General features: G+C 42.6%; 1 protein-coding gene and 1 long non-coding RNA gene across 6 annotated transcripts in view; one reads left to right on the top strand and one right to left on the bottom strand.

The window, feature by feature from the left end:
* Positions 1 to 69: 69 nt before the first annotated feature.
* On the bottom strand, positions 70 to 5,957 carry LOC128141954 (uncharacterized). 2 transcript variants are annotated; one of them, XR_008235231.1, is made up of 3 exons: positions 5,692 to 5,957; positions 3,081 to 3,159; positions 70 to 1,907 (listed from the first exon to the last, which is right to left on the bottom strand). It is a non-coding gene; the product is annotated as an uncharacterized LOC128141954 (long non-coding RNA). The 2 variants fall into 2 exon arrangements; XR_008235230.1 differs by lacking the exon at positions 5,692 to 5,957 and adding an exon at positions 3,389 to 5,662.
* Positions 5,958 to 6,372: 415 nt separating this feature from the next.
* The window catches only part of ESCO1 (establishment of sister chromatid cohesion N-acetyltransferase 1), a 34,793-nt gene continuing 27,279 nt past the window's right edge, over positions 6,373 to 13,886 (top strand). The window contains exons 1-6 of one of the 4 annotated variants that reach the window (XM_052787104.1): positions 6,373 to 6,462; positions 9,132 to 9,235; positions 9,440 to 9,638; positions 10,186 to 11,548; positions 12,202 to 12,313; positions 13,670 to 13,733. In XM_052787104.1, the coding sequence (XP_052643064.1) occupies positions 9,442 to 9,638; positions 10,186 to 11,548; positions 12,202 to 12,313; positions 13,670 to 13,733 (1,736 nt within the window). In that variant the 5' untranslated portion in view covers positions 6,373 to 6,462; positions 9,132 to 9,235; positions 9,440 to 9,441. Of the gene's footprint in view, positions 6,463 to 6,754; positions 7,084 to 9,131; positions 9,236 to 9,439; positions 9,639 to 10,185; positions 11,549 to 12,201; positions 12,314 to 13,669; positions 13,734 to 13,886 lie in introns of those variants that run through there. The other 3 variants (XR_008235196.1, XM_052787105.1, XM_052787103.1) reach the window with 3 other exon arrangements.

Below are 13,886 nucleotides of genomic sequence, written 5' to 3'. Positions count from 1 at the left end.
CACTGTCTTATTTCATTTAGGTCTAATCCCATATACAAATCCCCATGAAACATTCCTCTTTAAAGCTACATCTAGCAAATGTCTACAAAGTTGTTTTTTTTCCCCCAAATGTAGAGTGTTCTTCCTTACACCCCATTAGGGAAAATGCATTGTTCAAAGCACAGTGTCCAAAGTGGCAACAATCAAATTTTACTATGGATATCTTCAAGCTTTCCCAATCAGATTTTCTGAAACATATAATGGAGACACCTTGGTTCTTGCAGGGGACACACAGGCTAGCAAGAAGTGCCATAAACATTTTTGCTATGCAATATCTTTGTACCTTGCACACAGTTTCACCAGTGAGCCAAAATCCAGAATTTGCCCTCTATTCAAAACAGTGTGAATTCATAGGGTCTTTATTTGGCTTTACATGTGATTGGAGTATCCAGGCAGCAACAGGGATATGAAATGTTGGAGGTGGGAGAAAATCGTTAGTTATCAATGTACTCATTACTGGAAAGATGGAATATAATGAAAATGAAATTCCAAGTCACAAAGGTTGCAGACATCTCTTAAAGAAAACTTTCTTCCTAGTTCAGAATCACACAGTAGTTGAAGTTGGAGGGGACCTCTAGAGATTGTCTAGTCCAATCCCTCTGCTCAAAACAGGACATATTACATACGTGCTCCAGAACATCCACCTCTTCTCAATTTGCTCTTGGGAGTCAATGCAAGGTACTGTTCTTTTTATCTATGAAGCCTTTGGTCACCCAAGAGCCATCTGTGACCTTAGCTGTCTTAGTACCAGATCATAAAGACCAAGATTTTAAGTTGTAATTTATTATGTCAACTCTTGGCAAACAGAAAAACTGAAAATTTCAAATAGAAAAGTATGGTTCTATGAATGCAGAGAAACTAACCCATGGTATATATTTCACACTGAACAGAAGAAGGATTAATGCTCTTTTTAGAAACCAAGACATCTAACAGCACAGTTTACCAGACTTAGAATGGGCTATGGAGGACAGTCTACAACTCTACAGGAGCTGGTGTCAAGAAATGTCAAAGCACTAGTCACTCCAGGCAGGTCAACATGGTCCTGTCAATATGGCATCGAGTATCACACTTCAGGCATCAACATCCTGATTGTAGCAGAGCACGATCACTCTGAGGCCTAGACTGACCATTATAGAGATTGGAAAACGGCTCCCTTTTCAAGAATTCCTCTCCAGGTGTGGTTTAGGAAGCTTCTCCTTACCTCTTCCCTGCTGCAGGTTGCCATTTCCAACTGAGATCTACTAGTCAACTGTTTCAGCCCTTCAAGTCAACAGAATGGAGCAGCTTGCTTAGCAGTTCCCAAATGAACGGCCCCCTTCCGTTTTTTCTGTAATTGTCTGAGCCCCTATGCACCACTCTCATATCCACTGTCTGGCCTGGCCCCAAGTCTCTGCATACCAGCTGCCAGCCTTCCCTCCAGATACAGCTTTCTACAGTCCTTTCTATCCCTGCTCCCCTCATCCCCTCAAAAAATCTCACATTCAGCATGCGAGCAAACTGGACAAGTCCCAGCCCATTTTTTTTTCTGCCTCCCTGCAAAAAGAAAAACACCAAAGGAAAAAAAAAAAGCTCCAATTCCCCCCCCCCCTCCATTTTCAGCATCGGCCCCCTCCTTTCTTAGCAAGATCCCCTCTAAAGCTCTTTAAATCCAGGCAGTCAAAGCACCCTCCAACCCCTGTTGACCCACATGTCATCTACACAGGAATTTCATAGAGGAACTGCCTCTTTCACCTACAACTCCTACAGCTACCTGTAGTCATGCCAATGACTCAGACCTGCCAGGAAGAGGACTTTAGCCCTGCACGTGGTGCTCATGAGCAAGGACACCATGCTCTCCCTGGGCCGCTTCAGCTCAATGCACCATCACCCTGTGAAAAAAAGAGGAAATGTTCGTTCCCCGAGTCACCGAGTTGCCATCACGCACAGGCACCCTTCAGCCTGAGCCACATGCTGTAGTTCTCATCCCAGGATGCCAGCTGGTCAAAAAGAGCCTTAGAATGCTCAAGGCAATGGAGAAAGGTATAAAAAAGCCTAAGAGAATCACACATGCTGGATCCACTCCCCACAATAAGCTAGTGGTGCTTCTTACCAGCCAGTAAAATAACTCCTGCAGCCAATCTGCTGTAGAATATCCTGGCCATAGGTTTTTTTTAAATTTTAATTCCAACAGAAGAGAAGGAAAAAATCTGCCAAATGCACCAGCACCAACAACAGCCAGCAGTTCTCACTGGCAAACATCTCTTCCTCTGAGGGATCCCATTTTCCTGCCTCTTTCTTTCTACTGGAGATGCAAAAATCAGCCTCTTCCTTCTTCCCAGATGAGGATAGAGGAACTTTTTGAATCTGCGGAATGGATGGAAATCAGGGCCCTATGCTGTCTCAGCTGCTCCTCCAGTTCCTTAAAGATTCTATATATTTAGTGATTAGAAAACCGCTAGTTTAAATCAGCTTCACATGTGGCCTTAGCTAGCCTGTCTGAGGCATTCTTGCCTGCAGGGTTAATTACAGCTGAGAGGTTTAAGCAGCTACTGCCTCTTGGTTGTCAGTCACCACCTCCTTGCTCAGATGAGATGTCTGATAAGCAGTAAGACAGGCTGGGAGTGTGTGAGCATGTCAAATGAGGCTGCAAGATCTGTGTGCTAGCAGGACTGCTGTGATTGAGCTTGGGATCAAGAGCTCAATCCTGTAACTACCTAGACCGCCCTAAGGCTGCAGTTTCACAAGCAGCTGCCAATGTTAACAACACCCTCATGCCAAAAGGGGAAGGCTTGCTCTCTCTCCTCCCCTGCCTTTTCTTATCCTCTCTGATTCCAGTCCTATGGTCCTCCACCTTTCTTGCCCTGGCAGAATATGATCCAGTTTTCCTACTGGGTTATTTTTTTGCCAGCTCAGTAAGTTAAATTTGCTTGCCTAGAGGGGTCCCTCAGGTGCTAGAGAGAGGGTGGCTATGAGGTAAGGAGTTGGAGCTCACTGCTGACAGTAGGGAAAGAAAGTGGACAAAATAGTGGGAGAGGCTTCCCCTTTTTGGTGACATCTCTTACACAGGGTCACTGCACCTCCCGAAGCTGCAGCCCAACAGGACACTCCCTGATGATCCATGTATCAGCTGCGTTATTGCTCCTGTGAAAAAAGGCATAACCTATAAGCCAGTCATTTTTCACTTAGCTGAAGTCCAGAGGCACTCCAGCAGTATTACAGTAGTGGTAAACAAGGCTAAATTAACACAAAATCCTCTTGGGGTTAAATCTGTCCTATCCACATACTCCACCTGTGCAAATCTTCCTCCTCCCTCCCCAGGTGCCCTGCTTCTACAGCAAATCCGTGCCCAAGCACTCCTGTTCATACTCACCACAACTTCTGAGAGTGAATTTCTGTAAAGTTTGTGTTCTTTCAGCAAAGTGACATTTGCTAGCAAGTTCACGCTGACATCAGTGCTTCAAAATGCTGCCACCTTCTGTGGAAAACTGGAAATTTACTCATATTCTATCCCATGAATTGAGTTTTTCAAAGTTTTGGAATTTAATGCTTTATAAGAATGCCTGCTTCTTTACTACTTCCCTGCTGTACAGCAAATTACTATTCCACAGAAGACTGTGAGAAAATCTAGCTTTACTTGCTTCATGTTCCTAAGAAAGAGGGATGGGAAAACTTCATGTTAAATTTACAAAGTTAGCAATAACATAAAGAAATGCTTTTATCATCCTCCAGGAAATTTACAGGCAACCCAGTGATTAAAGTATCCTTCATGTGGAAAGTATTCTGCAGGTTACTGTAGGAGAGCAGGAGACCACATGTTGCTGTGTTCACTGTAAAGTCACAGCAGATTACTGTGCATTAGAGAGGAGCTGTTATAGGGAGTTATAAATAACATTTCCTCCTATCAGCTTTTTAAAAAACTGCAGCTGCCGAAAATTTCCATTTGTCTAGGACAAACTGTGCTTCAATTTAGTATGTCCAGAAAGAGGACTTATCAAGGAAGGCAGTTAATAAAAGAGACAAAAAAAAAAAAAAATTTACAGGCAGAACAAACTATCTCCAGGTAATTTGATCCATATATAAAAATGTTTACCCTATTCAGCAACTTGCCTGCAATTTCCAACAACTGACCCCATAAATGTAATAGCTATAGAAATCAATAAAATGTTTGGAAGATTATAAAAAAGGTCTAAAAAGTTTATTATAAAAATCAAAATAACCACTTTTTAAATACTTCAAACATTAACAAAATATTATTTGCAGACTGTTTACATTGTGTAGCTTCCAAGTACTAAAATACTTGTGTGGTCTGTCTGTTAGATCAGCAAACTGCAACCAGAAATCTGTACAGGAAATCAGAAATCTCTGGGACAAACCCTGTCACATGCCGCCATTCAAAAATTTTTCTTCTAACATCTTTCACAGTCATTGGTTGGCAAATACCAAGGTTCACCACACTGTTCTCCAGTCATTCTGATACAGTGATGTATACGCATCACTATGTAAATTTACAGCCATATAAACTGAGACTGTGTCTATATTAGCAAGTAGAACATACTGATAGGAGTGGGTATGCACAGCAAAGCTACTTAATGTTGAGATCCTGATACACATACTATATGCATTTCAGGTAGGATGTACTTCAGGTCAGCCCTAGCCTAGTAATATGGATGGAGTGCACTAGGTACACGTGAGGCATCTCTACATCAATATTCCAGTTAGGATCAGCAGCGCACTTTTGAAGGAAACCTTCTCACTGCTCCCACTTGTCATGCAGGGTCTTGCAGTGTGCATAATGGATTCCTTCTGAAGGAAACCAAGCCAACAGATACATCCCCAGAACATACCCAATGCGTTCCAACCCTAGCAGTCACTGCATCCATAGGACTAGACTAAAGCTGGTCTGGACTGGCATGTCAGTGGTGTGGATGTCAGATCCTCAGCTCCCCTTCCTTCGCTCAGAACTTCTCTTACTTGCCAATGTAGACATAGGCTCAGACACGGAAACATCCTGAGGCAATGAAGCCACAACGTAAGGTTAGATGAGGTACAAATCCATTACCCAGCGTAGTAAAGACAGAAATATCTCAGAGAATGGAAAAAAAATCACAAATACATGGTTATGCTATAGAATGAGTTGTGAAACACGGTGCAGAACACAGCTTCTAAAACCACTAGCTGGCATCTGCAGGGTTACTACCAAACTTAGGAAAGCAAACCTCACTGGACTCAAAAAGGCTGTGAACTGTGACTGAGTGAACTCATTGCTCTGGAGAGAGAAGCGGACACTGCACAGGACCAGGACACATCCAAAATGCCTCTTTAGTCTCCGAGACACAGACAAGTGCTCATCCTCCTTTTACGCTCAAGCAACATACACTGGCACAATGCTGCACCTGCGTTAAGGAGACTGACTGCTGTCTGTGCACCTAAAGCAAAGCTGATCAGCAGGAAATCCCCAGTAACCCCCAAATGTATCTCTATATCCTTAGAGAAGTTTCCAAAGGTGGTGTTAAGAGTGGAGATCACTTCCAGTACAGCACCAAACCTATCATAGAATGATTTCCAAACATATTTGCAAGAAGTGGCCCAGAAACACTTAGGAAACGCTGCTGCGAGCACATGCTGCTGTAACACCACCATTACCAGGAAGTGTGACTTGAGGAGATTTTTCACTTTGCATTTAGCTGTGACTGCCAGTCATGAGGTGTCACTGGCACACTGCAGGCCACCACGTAAGTCAATTTGTCACCACCGGCCTGTCAGCACGCGGTGCCGCTTTCCCCCTCGTTTTTGGCAGGCGAGGAGCCTTATGGCAGAGAATGGGGCTTACCAACCAACCCCGGCCCGGGGCCAGGCCAGAGCCGGCTGAGCCGCCGGGATAACGCCGCCAGGCCAGACGGGACGGGGGCAGCGCTGCGGCGGTGGGGACAGACCTCTCGCCACACCGACGGTCCCCAAGGGCGGGCGGGCGGGCGGGCGGGCGGTGCGGCGGCTCCGGCACACTTCCAGCCATGCCTTCTCACAGCCCTTTCCCTCCGCGGCGCCCGCTGCGCATGCGCAAACGACATTGCGCCCGACACTCGCCGGAAGTGTCCCGTCTCCGGCGGGGGGAGGCTCGAGCGGCGGCGGGTGGGGCAGGGCGGGGCGCGGCTGCCCCGTGCCCGGATGTGGGTAGGCTGGAGGCTCGGGCTCGCCGCCGCCGCTGCTTCGCAGGGTGCGCGAGCCGCGCTGACCTCGACGCCGCAGCCTGCGCGCGCCTCCGCTCCCCCACCCGCGCCCCGGCTCCGCGCGCGCGTGCGCGCCCCCCCCCCCGTCGCGCGTCTCCGCCCCGCCCCCTCCTCCCCCTCCCTCTCCCCCCACCCCACTCCCCGCCCCGCCCGCAGCTGGCGAGCCGGGCGAGGACGGCGGCTCGCGCTGCCGGCACGTCGCTGACACTCGCGCGAGGTAAGCGGCCGCCTCGCGCCGGTGGGGGGAGGCACGGGGGGACGAGGAAGTTTGCCCCCGCCCCGCGTGCCAACGGCTTCTGTCAGCCTTTCGCCCCCCGCTCTGTGAGCGGTAGCCCGTCCTCGGGCGGAGAGGTGCCGTCTGCCCCCGCCTCGGGGCCGAAAGGCTGGCGTCTCCTCCTCGGGCCTGCCTCGCCGGCCGCGGCCCGGGCTCGGGCCTGCCTGCGGCCGCCGCTGTCTCCGCGATCGCGGTGGGAGTGAGCGGGCGATACCCTCTCGCCGACTGCTTGCGAGTGGGAGCTGGGGGACGGGGAGCGCCCTGCGGGGTACGGCTGCTCCTCCGCAGCCCCCGCCGTGCCCCTCGGCGGCCCTTGCCTTGGCCTGAGGAACTCTCGCCCAGGTTTAGGGGCTCCCTGCCAGGCCCTGCTCTAGAAGGGTTGTGGCGGCGGGGCGCTGAGGCGGATGACACTGGGCCACACTTGGAGGCCTTCCCTTTTCTTCCTTCCTCTTGAGTTCCGTCGTGGGGTCTCAGCCGGCACCTAAGGCGTGGGGGCTGCGAGGTTCTGTCGCGGCCGTCACTGCGAGAGACTCATGCGTGGGATCCCAGCGCCCTGTCAAGCAGGTGGGCCCCCAGTCTCAGCAGAGACCAAGGGCTCGCCCCTGCCTTAACGATTTGAGGGTGTGGGAGCTGGTGCTTCTGTTTTTCCTCTACTTCGTGCACCAAAACCTTTGATTGTTGAGTAGTTTGTTCTTGTACTTCTGTGTCTTCCCTTCATTCCATAATCTGGCTTTTACTAGAGGGACTTCTTCAGGGCAGAAACTGCCAGTTCTTGAATGTCTGGAAAAGTCCTTGCTCTGCTGTGCAAAGTATTAGTAGGAAAGCAATGACTATTAAAGAGATGGTTCTCTTTGTGGGAAGAGAGTGTACTTGTCAGTGTCCTGAGAGGCAATACCGGTGAGGGAAGGATTATATTTTCTGTTTTGTACTTGAAAGTCTTTCCTGAGTATGCCATGTCATGTGGCCGAGAGTGACGGTGATGTCTGTGTATGTCTGGAAAAAGACCAAGAAGGTCTAGGTGTATACAGTATGTGTCACGGTGTTCTTAAATTCTGAATGGCAATGTTGTGCTCTAAACTAAAAGAATATAAGACTGAAGACTTATTCAGCGACTAGAGCTGTTATTTTCAGGGTGAGTGGCTATACTGTGGCTCTGATGGATAATCTTTGACTAGTGGAAACCTGTAGGCTTGCTAAGTGTCATGGAGCTCATGAGCTATTAGAAGTAAGGCATACAAATTCTGGTTCCTTAGGGAGAGACGTGGAAATAGCACCATGAAAAGTGCTATTAGAGATTTCTTCCCTGCATAGAATTAAAAAAACATATCTCGAATATGATTCGCTGGTCATGCAGCTTTTTTAAAGGAGCAAGTCAGAGGACAGCACTGTTGCCTGGAATTTGAGCATTATCAGTCTTGCATGGTTGGAAGTGTCTTCATAAGAGAGTGGATAAATGAAAATGAGTTTAAGGACAATTTAAAGTCTGAAAGAAAAGAAAAAGTACAGCTCTAATTTTTCCTTTTGTATAGTGAGTAATTAATAAAAAGAGCATAATGTAAGTATCTTTCAAATTGTTAGAGAAAGACATGCATTTGTCAATACTGGAAGGCTTAACGTAGTTGTAATAAAATGAAAGTATCTGGTCTGTCTTGTACAACTGGTAACTTAAAGTTCCTGTTTGACCTTAAAATCTGTCAAATTAACATCAGATTAGTTAAGGTTTGAAAAGTAATATAATTTTGTTACAGAAATATAATCTCTTTGTCAGTCTGTCAATGGCAAAAATAGATAATTCTTGACCTAAAATGGTGATATGGAAGTTCTGAGCGCTGAGTCTTCCAGTAAACTTAATTTTAAAAAGATATTAGTGAAACTTTGCTGAACAATTATTACTTATGCTATAATACAAAACCAGTGTCTTTTGAATAAGAGAACTTAAAAGTTTCAGAAGCCACAAATAAATGTGAAAGGTATGATCAACTGAATCTGTGAAGACTTTTTACTGAGGATCTCTGCTAGTATTCAGACTCTTGTGCAGATTAACTTCTGCGTCGTTAACACCATTCCAGCTCTCATGAAGACATCATCTTTAACTGCCCAAGGCAAATGTCTCAAATAATGCTACTTTCTAGGCTTTCTGTCTCTGATTTGTAGCTTAAGTCATATTAGAGAGAACAGTTATAGGTGGCTGCTGATGTCTATGAAGTTCTGTAGTAGCAGCCACAAAACTTAGTAGAGTCTAATGGATTTATTCACTGTTGCTGTGAGGCACAGGGTTGACAGCAGGCCCACTTTTTCGTGGGCTGTGAAAGAGAGCAGCATACTATTTTCTGGAAAAATGTGAAAGGCTGAGAAATTTCCTTTCAAATGGTACTATTATTTGCCACCTTTCAAAAGGTAAAAGGGTAATGCTTAAGACAGCAAAATGCCAAAAATTGTTGGATATGGAAATAAAAGTTGTAGGGTTTTTTTTCTTTTTTAAATTGATTATCAAAGAAACTTTAAAGCTAAGCATTATTTGAAGGGACGAAGAGGGTGGGAATGCCAAATTCAGAGTCTGAGAAGGAAGTTAATAAAGTGCTTACTGCATGAACATTTTATATTCTTCATAGGTGGCATGAAACGTCCTGTTCGTAAGCATATACATAAGGAATGCTCTTGGCACACCTTGATAAGTTACTTTGGCCTAAACATCGATTACCTCTTGTAAAAACCTGTAAGTAAAATAAATGTAATTTGATTTGAGATTGCTTTGATGATTTGCTTTCTGATCACAGTTAGCATGATTGGCGTCTAAAAGGAAAAGTGAGTATCAGTTACCTTATTTTGTAAAACAGGCAAATCTTCGGTTATATTAACTGACAAGGTAACAACAGTTGACAAAGACTCTGAAAGCTGAATCAATTATTGTGTTTTACAGAAATGGCAGCTCAGAAAAGGAAGTCTATGTTAGTAGAGCCTTCTGCTAAACGTCCAAAGCTGGACAAGAACAGCAAACTGTCATCAGCGAAGAAGGAAAAAGAGGTGTCAGATACAAAACATGTCTCAAATAAATCAAAGCCAAATCGGTGCGCAGTGCAGGAGAAAACTGTACTCAAAACCTCTGTCAAATCAAACAGGTCAGTGACAAAAAAAAAAAAGTAATTTTTCTAGGTTATCTTAATAGACTAAATTAGTGCAGACACAATCTAAGCAGAATGAATTTGAGTTAAATATACAGCTAAATAGTACTAGTGTGAAGATCAGCCTTAAATCATTAAGTATGATATCTGCTACATAATCTTTTTCTGGAACCATGTTAGTGTCTTGAAATCCAGAAAGACTTCCTCCAAAAAAGTTTCTGAAGCAAAAATAAATCTAATACTTCATTTGAAAGCCACAAGTGTCAACAATTAAAAACTGCTAGAGATGTTAAAACATGTGGGTTCATAGTTCAGTCTTGCCATGCATAAAAAACATTAAGTACTACACTTAAGAGTATCCAGGTGGAACTGAAGTCTTTTTAGAATGATTCTAGAGAAAATTATTCTAAAAGTTGAGCGTGTAAGATCTAGTCTTTTAAAAAAGAAAAGAAAAAAAAAAGGCAGAGGTTAGTAGGAATGAGAAGAGTCTTATGACAAATTCTGCTTTCTGGATGCTGAAAAAATAATTATTTGAATCTTTCAGTGACAACACCAATGAACCTGAACTAGGAATGCGCATGACTACAAGATCATCAGGATTCAACTCGAATAATAAACCAATACCTGACAAAAAGGTCCAACAGCAACCTAAATCTACAAAAAATAAGGAGGTATGCCAGAAAAAATCCGTGCAAGAAATCCCTAAGTCAAAATGCATAATTGCGCCAAATGAGCCAGCAGTAATGAGGAGATCACAGAGACTGCAACAGTTAACACATTTACATGTACCAGCAAGATCCCTGCGCAACAGAGAAGTTAAAGAAGAAAAAGCATTGGAAGTTAAACAAAGTAGCCAGGCAAAGAGACCCACTCACAGTGTTGCAGCAGCAGTACTTAAATCTGCTGGAGAGGGAATGGAACAGAAAAACACAAAAATAAAACCAAACAATACAAATGAGGATAAAGAAATACATGTAGAAGTGACCAGCTCTCTGAAAGAGAAAAAATGTAAAGTAGACAATAAAAATGGTAATTCCAACAGCCTTCAACACAACCTTCAAGGGTCATCATTATGTCCTGATGACAGTCTTGAAGAAGTTAAGAAAGACCAAACAGGCCCTGTATCTCCTATTCCTAGCAACAAAAAGAAAGTGGAAACAGATTCTCTTAAGCCAAATTCTAAGACGGTAACTAAGGAAAAGCAACAAATGCATCAGAATGTAAAAAACAGTACAAAACCAAAAAAGATTTCACAGCTATCTGTAAGTGAAACAAAGGTGGCTGATCAACCAGAGAATGATGCAAAATCCAAAAGAGTAAGCATCCTTGAACTTTGTGAAGAAATCGCAGGTGAGATTGAGTCAGATACAGTAGAGGTGAAAAAAGATTCCCCTAATGCTGAGTATAGAAAAACAGAAGAAAAGCATGCTGAAATACCGCTTCAACAAAGTGAAATGCTTACTCAGAAAGAACCTAGTCAAAGTACTCAATGCAAACGTTTTTTCCCTAGCAAAAAAGGAATGCCTGTCAAATGCACTCTGAATGGTAGAAATAACTCCTCAAACAAAAACTCTAAATGGACCAAAATTAAATTACTGAAAGCTAGTAACATGAAACAAAGTAACTTAAATTCTGCAAATGCCCTCAAGCTTTCTTTGTTAAAAGATTACCCTGAAGTTTCAGAGGCAAGTCAAATAGCTGCAGAAGCAGAGCTTTTAAAGGCACAAGGCAAGCTGTCAATAACAGGAGTCTCTGAGAATGAAAGTGCAACTTGTGTGCAGGAGAAATCAGATCCTTCGTCTGAAAGAGCTGGAGCTAAAGAAATAAAACAGCCCACAAAGAGAGGTGCAGAAAATGGTTTGTTGAGTAATTTGACAAAACATTTATGTGAGCCAAGACCAGATGAGGTACGTAATTTTAATTATAGTATATGGTGGGAGGGTGTTCCCAATCTGTTCTGTTTCCTGAGAATGCCGTGCTCAGAAAGTTTGTTTTAACAATGACTTTATTTTACAGTAACTTAAAATTTTCAAATGTATTAAAGATCGTTTACTGGTGTATTGTCATAGATGGGATGATAGTAAGCTGGAAAATGAATCTGTTCCACCCTGCTAAGTTCTGTAGTTAAGTAAATGTTGATCAATAAAATTTCCTGCTGGAGACAGAAGTTGTACAGATTCATATGGATGCTTTTTGATCACTTAAGCTTGCATAGCTGTTCTGTGCTGAAAAGGTGTATTAAAAGAAATGAGAGGGGAAAAAAGTGTTCTCTATCTGAATAAGCTTCTATTAAAATTTAAGATTTTAAGGGCAAAGGTGTTCTATAGGACGTGTTTTACAAGGTTATATTATAAAATGAAAAAGACTTTTTGCAAAATTAATACCACAAACTTCAATATGGACTAGCTAATCAATTGCATTTTGTTTGCTTGAAATAACATAGGAATCAGAAAACTGGTACTGTATTCGAGATGTTAATACTGAAGTTAACTCAGTGATTTTGTTAATAGGTTAGAGGCATTAAATAGCTTGTGTTTTTAATGTTTTATGTTTTGTTTAGAACTTTCAATTACATTTGGAATCAAGTCTGGAAAGTTCTCCAGTAAAGTATGTTACAGCTCCTAAACCACCAAAACAATTGAAAAAAGAACCTGGAGAAAGTGAACCTCAAGGTAACTGTTTACTACTAATTTTTCTTTTTCTTCTGACCAGTTATATGGGAAGCATAAGTCTTCCTTCCAGAGGAGTGCTTCACAGAATAAGGTACAGTTGGTGCAGAACCAGAACTAAACTTCTGGGGTTGGAACTGTTCACCAGGGTTTTCATATTTCTTTGTGTGTCACACCCATGGCCACTTTAGTAGCAACAAACGTCCTTTTATCTCTGGGCTGTGTAGTGGGAGAGAGAGGTGTCTGTTTTCTTACGCAGCGCTGATTTTAGTGCGTCTTTGTGCTTTATGCACGAATATTTTAATGCTTAAATATGCTCCATTTGGGTAAAAGTGAAGTAACAACTTTTAAAACAAACAAACAGAAAAAACCCAACCAAATCCTTTCCTTTTCCATGTAATAAAGTAGTAAAACTTCCACATTTCAGTTGGGTTCTTCTCTTGGATCGGTTTCTCTTGAGGATTCTCTGTTGGTTACCGCTTCCTTTGAATAAGTATCTGCACTTCTTTCTGCTAAATTGTTCTACTTGATCTTGATCCAATTATTGATTGAGTAATCACTCTCCTGTTTTTATTACGTAGTCTTCACTTCAGCCTGTGAATGCAGTTTGTCAAACCTTATGATGAGCATGATGTGAATATTTTGACTCAAGTACATTTGATTAAGCAATATTATCAATGGATCACTAACATGTCTCTTCATTAACTTCCCTCTTGATATTTCATCCTTTTGCTTTTGAGTTTTTGGTTTGTTGGGGTTTTTGTTTTGGTTTGAGTTTTGGTTTTGTTTGGGGTTATTTTGTTTGGTTTTTTTTTTGATCTGAACCTGATTTTGAGTGCACTGTTTAACTATTTAGGTTTACTAACTAGTTTTTTTTCCTGCCGTTGTAGGGTATTTTTGAAGGGCAAAATATTCCAGCTGTACTGTTAGAGAATGTAAAAAATGTTTTTTCTTTCTTTTGCTATTCTTAATTGTTTCTTCTCCTTAAGTGTTATAAAACACACCTCGGATGGGGGCATACTATACATTTATGATTCTAATACTGTGCATAGAGCTATTTATATGGGTGTTGGTATAAACAGATTTAAACTCCCATGTAGTTTCACTACTGGCTTTGTTTAGCTGCTGGCAAACTGCTCTGCAGAACTGCTGTGGAAACGTTGAAGAAAATTCCATATTTTTTTAAGTATATGTGGAGGAATATCTGAATAATGCTTCAAGGTTGCATCTTTTTTTATTGGCCACAAACAAATTGCAACATTGTCTTGAATATGTTTTTACAAATCACAATTTGTGTAGCTCAAATTTCCTTTGTAACTAAAAACTTTTTATAATGAGGTTATCTTTGATTAATTGTAGGTTTGGCTCCCAAGCAGTTGACGCATACTTCATTTACAAATCAAACTTCTGAAACTGAGAACAGGTATAGTATTTCAGATATTATGAAATTACAGTAACCTTCTGTAGAGTTATGAGAGGTTTTATTGTAAGACTAACTGTTCTATTGTCTCTCAGCCTCAACTTTCAGTTTCAAATAAGTTGTCCTTTATAAAAATAGACTTTCATTTTACCCAGT

This window comes from Harpia harpyja, chromosome 5, assembly GCF_026419915.1.
Source record: "Harpia harpyja isolate bHarHar1 chromosome 5, bHarHar1 primary haplotype, whole genome shotgun sequence".
Taxonomy (NCBI): domain Eukaryota; kingdom Metazoa; phylum Chordata; class Aves; order Accipitriformes; family Accipitridae; genus Harpia; species Harpia harpyja.
This window is presented reverse-complemented; position numbering and strand designations above follow the sequence as displayed.